This window comes from Bos grunniens, chromosome 20 (assembly GCF_055505025.1).
Source record: "Bos grunniens cultivar Pamir isolate PY7600 chromosome 20, Bosgru_T2T1.0, whole genome shotgun sequence".
NCBI classification, from domain to species: Eukaryota; Metazoa; Chordata; class Mammalia; order Artiodactyla; family Bovidae; genus Bos; species Bos grunniens.
This window is the reverse complement of record NC_141184.1, coordinates 67,383,592-67,388,389: the sequence shown is the minus strand read 5'-3', so window position 1 is coordinate 67,388,389 and position 4,798 is coordinate 67,383,592. Positions and strand designations below refer to the sequence as shown.

Below are 4,798 nucleotides of genomic sequence, written 5' to 3'. Positions count from 1 at the left end.
GACCAAGACCATTCCCTGGGAACCCCTGGAAAACTAACGTAAGCTGTTTGCTTTCTGGCTTCCTACAGCACTTTATCCAGAAACAAAGGAATGCAGAGGCTAAGGGGCCAGCAATCCAGAAGCTTCCCTGTTGTTTAATTCAACATTAAAGACTGGGCTACCGGTTGGTAGTCAATTACACCTTCTCTGTTTGGGGCTGCTTGGCAAGATAGTGAAAATCCAGAATATTGCCCTAGAGCAAGCCAGATTTAATTGTCTATCTTCTTCAACAAAATCATGAAATCAGGGCAGCAAGTGACCTGAAGGAGGCTGCCACCAAAAATGCTGGGTACAGGTGCGGAGATGCCCAGGGAATGGACTCCAGAAGAATAAGGGTCAGGCTGGGGTGGGAGCTCCAGGTGACTTGTCTGCATTGTATTGGCTTACTGTGCTCAGTATTCCTTTCACAACTAAAGGTCTTTTCAAAAGAAAAAGAGCGCGTGAGAAGCAAGTGATAAAATAAAAAGGCCATAAAATTAGGAAACAGACATAGGGCCCAGTGCCCCCACTTGTGTTACTTAGCTACGCTGGGTCTCTATCCTTTGCACATCTTTTCTGAGGTAAGCACAGCCCACCTTGCACACAGTAGAAACACACTCGTGGCAAATGTACTGGGAAACTATCTTTATCTCTTTAGTAGAGATCAGAGGAGGGAAGGAGGCTTTTTAAGATTAACCTGGGGGAAGGTATTAAATGAAAAAAGCAACCAAGCAAATGGCCACTTATTCCTAGCTTTCGCTCTGGGTACACTTGGGTTCCCTTGTGTGACATGTTGGGAAAAACATAGGCAGACACTTGAATTCATTACCAAGAGCTTAGTTCTAGAGTTGATCACATTGTCTACCACCCTGGCAAATCAGCCATCTCATGGGACTGAGGGGCCACCAAGGAGTATGGGATCAGATGTCAAAACACATTCTGAAGGACCTTGTTTTCCCCTGTTTCAGTTACGGGAAAGGAATCAGAGGGGCTGACCAAGAAAAGCATCGAGATTTCAATAGAAATGCCATAATTTATTCTGTTGTATAAAAAAGTCATCCTTATGTAACAAAATGTCTTCTTAGAAGAAGATATATATTATTTCAGGTCATAAATAATTAGCAAACATACAACTGTTGGCAACTTAAAAAAACAAAACAAAATCAACACTGGTGCTTTCCAGTGCTGAAAACAAACCTGCTTAGGATATATTTACAGGACATTACAGTACTCAAACACAAAAATTGAGGTATTTGGTTCTTCTAGGAGTAGACACTGACATTTGTGAAGGTGAACCGCCTACACAAAAATAAATAAAACAAAGTATATTCTCATATGTGTACGTGTTGTCGGGAATGGTAATACTGGTAGGTATGTCAAGCATGAAAAGTGTCTTCAGGAAACAGGGACAAGAACAAAGAAATCGGCTCTCACACTTGAGTCCTCTCTCTTCTGCCCCTTTCTGTCCAAGGGACTTGATGTACCCACTGTATGTTGGTCCCGGAATGTGCTGAGTTCAGCAAACATCTTGGCATGAAGTCATCATTACAACTGCTCAGGAACCCAGTGGAACTTGGGTGAAATTAAATAAATAAGGACCAGCCCTCACGAGCCCCCTTCCCTGGAGTTATTGCATGTCCATTTTCCAGGAGCCTGGAATCCCGGTGGGTTGTGAAGATCGCCTCCCGTGGCTTTTCAGCAGCTGGGAGAGGTCGTGATAGGGCTCTGAAGGTAGCTCAATGCACTGTTTGTGGGGTGGACGGGAATGGAGACCGGGAAGTTGAAGACGGTGGTGGTGGAGGTGCTGCAGTCAAGCACAGCCATGGCGGGGCTCCCCGCCTCTGCCGAGCAGTGGGGGGCCAGGACCTGCGACTCAAACTGCAGCAGCTGGCCCATGAAGCTGAAGTTGGGGGAGATGATGCTTCTCCTCTGCTTCACAAACTCAAAGGCCTCATCCAGCTTGACTCGATTAGTCCTCATGAGGTAAGCGAGGCAGATGGTGGCCGATCGGGAAATGCCCGCCTGGCAGTGCACAAACACCCTTCCACCAGCATTCTTGATGGAGTCTGGAGAACAGGGCAGCTGGTTATTTGACAGCCCAGGAGAGTGACTCCAACCAACCCCAGGTGTCTAAGAAATATCACGTGTCCTGTCCAGTACAGTCAATATCACCTCATGTCATCACAGACATACTGTCCGTGAAGGCAATGTGGGCACAGTGGATTTAAACATCCGGGGATTTAAACCCAGGCAAAGCATCGCCACTAAGCAGATTGATATTGGACAGATCAATTCAACCTGAGATTCAGTTTGCTAATTTATAAAGTGGGACATTGAACCCGTACTTTGCAGGGATGCTGCCCATGCCAGACTGATTTTAATGTCTAGAGGAAAGCTTAAAACTATGTCGCTCAAGTTCTTGCCATGGAGTTTAGTCTCAGTCACTAAAACAGAAGGAGTGTGGCAAAGTCCCAAGCATCTGCTCCACTTACCTATGAAGTCAATTGCCTCATTGAACCAGGAGCTGATGTCCGCCTTGTGGTTGTCCTCCACGGGGATGCTCTTGTACTGGTAGTGACCCTCGAAATGGTTGGGACAGTTCGCAGAGACGTTGATCAAGGCAGTGATGCCCAAGGCATCCAGCATGTCCTTGCGGGAAGCATGATAGGCACTGCCCAGGTACAGAAAGGGCAGGATCTCTACTGGGCCACCCTGAAATCCAGAAACATCCAACGCTTGTCAAGCTTTGTTCAACGTCAATGGTGGTGCCCACATCCACAAAATCTCCCTGCTGGACAAGTTAGTTTCAATATTGGGTGAACCTCACAGCACTGTTGTTAAAAGAGTGTAAATAAATAGGGGTCTAAACCCATTTGCCTAGGCAGGGCCAACAAGCTAATTTCTGTATTGCCCACAACTAGAGGCTCCGCTCCATCATACCATTTAACCATGGGATAAATGAAATCTCCCTGTGTCCCCTGTTATAAATAAAGCTGCACGTCACTTTCTATATTTTCACTAGCGCAGCTCTGCCACCTTTGCCAGCTGTTCCTTCTCCCTTCCGGCACAGCCCCCTACTAACCTGATCGTAGAGCGGGGTGCTGCAGGAACTGCACCCCGATTCAGCGCTGTCAGGGACACTAGTACTCAGGGGAAGGCTGAGCCCCATGGGGGTCGACTGTTTGCTGCACAGCTCCGGGTAGGAAGCAGAAAAAGCTTCATATCCTCCTGGGAACACAAAGAGACACATTTTTTTCCATTAGTACCGCCGAGACAGGGTGCCTTCAGACAACTTCCCCATCCACCAGGGCTGGAAGTTTAGCCCGGAGAGCCCCAGGCGAGTCTTTGTTCCTAGAGCTAAACAAAGCCAACAAGTTCCCACAAAGCGACTCAGGCGTCCAAGCGCTCCAGGTGGAGCAGCCCCCCCGGAGCTGAGAACCAGGCGGCGGAGGGCGTGCGGCCCGCCCCTGAACGTCCCCGAAGGCGTACCTTTGAGCAAAAAGATTTGCGCGCTGCGCGCCTCGCGGCAGAGCGCCCCGGCGGCCAGGGCCAGGGTGCCGTCGCGCTTGGCGCAGTCCAGCGCGGCGCTGCGCTCGTCCAGCAGCACCACGGCGTGGTAGGCGCCGGCCAGCAGGCGGCCGCGCAGCTCGGCGTTAGGCACGATGTGCTCCAGACCCATGGCGCCCTTGGCCCGCCGACGCACGATGGTGCTGAAGCGCACGTTGACCGAGCCGGCGATGTGGCCGGCGTTGAAAGCGAAGAAGGAGCGACAGTCCAACAGCAAGCACTGCGCCGCGCGCTCCCTCAGCAGCGTCCGGAGGCCTCCGGCGTCCAGAGAGACCACTTCCATGACCATGGCCGGCCCCAGCGCCCCCAGCGTGCAAGTCGTCCTGTGTTCTTTGTCCCGGGAAGCGAACAGCAGGGCGATGGCTTTCGAGGAAAAGCCCGACCCCGGTTTTCTTTACGCCAAACCCAAACTGCCTTTGGACCGAGCGAGGGGTCGTTGTGTGGGACTCTCGACCGCCTCGGCTTCCTTGTTGCTCTCCCTACGGCTCTTCCACCCGCGGTTCACCCAGAGCCCCGAAGTCTTTCGCAGCGAGCCCGACCCGGCGGAGAGCGTTTATATCGTGGCTCCGCGTAAGCAGGCGGGGCGGCGCGGGGCGGGGCGCGCGCGCGCGGGTGCGCGCTCGCTGTGGGGGAGGGGATTGTTTGTTTGAATGACGGTCACGTGACTGGTATGGTGACGTCACCCGCCTTGCCCGGTTTGGCGCCGGAGCAGCCAAAGGCGAAGACGTCAGCGGCCTCCGAGTGGGGTCCGCTGGCTAAGCTCTGGCTCGGGCTCCGGCCCCCGCCCGGCCGTCCGGCCGTCCGACTTGCGCCTGGCGCGTCCCTAGGGAGCTGGTCCGCGCCACTCTCCGGGCCCAGCGGGGAAGGGAGAGGGTTGGGCTCTGCCAGCCGAGGGCTGACTCCCGTATGCGAGTGCCTGGGAGACCCCGGCCGCGTGCCACGGGCCCCCGCCTCCCCTCCCCTCCTCCCACTCCACCGCGCTGCTTCCCGGCGCCGGCTCCTCCGTCCTCCGCCGACCGGAGCCGAAAGGGGTTTCCTTTGTTACTGGATACACATGCGCCCCTTTCTCTCATTTCCTCGTACCCAGCAGGCGAGGAAACACGGGGTTCCGAGGAGAAGCGATTTATACCTGCCCAGTATCGCATTGCCGGGGGTGAGGGGACCGAGAGGAGACTGAAATGAGGGTCGGAGAAAAATTGAGTTTGTCCACCCA

The 4,798-nt window shown here is 53.3% G+C and overlaps 1 protein-coding gene across 1 annotated transcript; it reads right to left on the bottom strand.

Annotated features, from left to right (window-relative positions):
- Positions 1 to 1,031: 1,031 nt before the first annotated feature.
- On the bottom strand, positions 1,032 to 4,115 carry DUSP1 (dual specificity phosphatase 1). Its single transcript, XM_086362198.1, has 4 exons — positions 3,508 to 4,115; positions 3,101 to 3,246; positions 2,511 to 2,730; positions 1,032 to 2,084 (listed from the first exon to the last, which is right to left on the bottom strand). The coding sequence occupies exons 1-4, from the start codon at positions 3,872 to 3,874 to the stop codon at positions 1,714 to 1,716; spliced, it is 1,104 nt and encodes a 367-aa protein (XP_086218324.1). The 5' UTR covers positions 3,875 to 4,115; the 3' UTR covers positions 1,032 to 1,713.
- Between the last annotated feature and the right edge of the window lie 683 nt (positions 4,116 to 4,798).

Excerpts from the sequence above, each read along its gene's own strand:
- DUSP1 (XM_086362198.1), bottom strand. The coding sequence starts at position 3,874 with ATGGTCATGGAAGTGGTCTCTCTGGACGCCGGAGGCCTCCGGACGCTG. Across the intron at positions 3,247-3,507 it reads GCAAATCTTTTTGCTCAAAG|GAGGATATGAAGCTTTTTCT; the intron begins GTACGCCTTCGG and ends TTGTGTTCCCAG. Across the intron at positions 2,085-2,510 it reads TGAGGCAATTGACTTCATAG|ACTCCATCAAGAATGCTGGT; the intron begins GTAAGTGGAGCA and ends CCTGTTCTCCAG.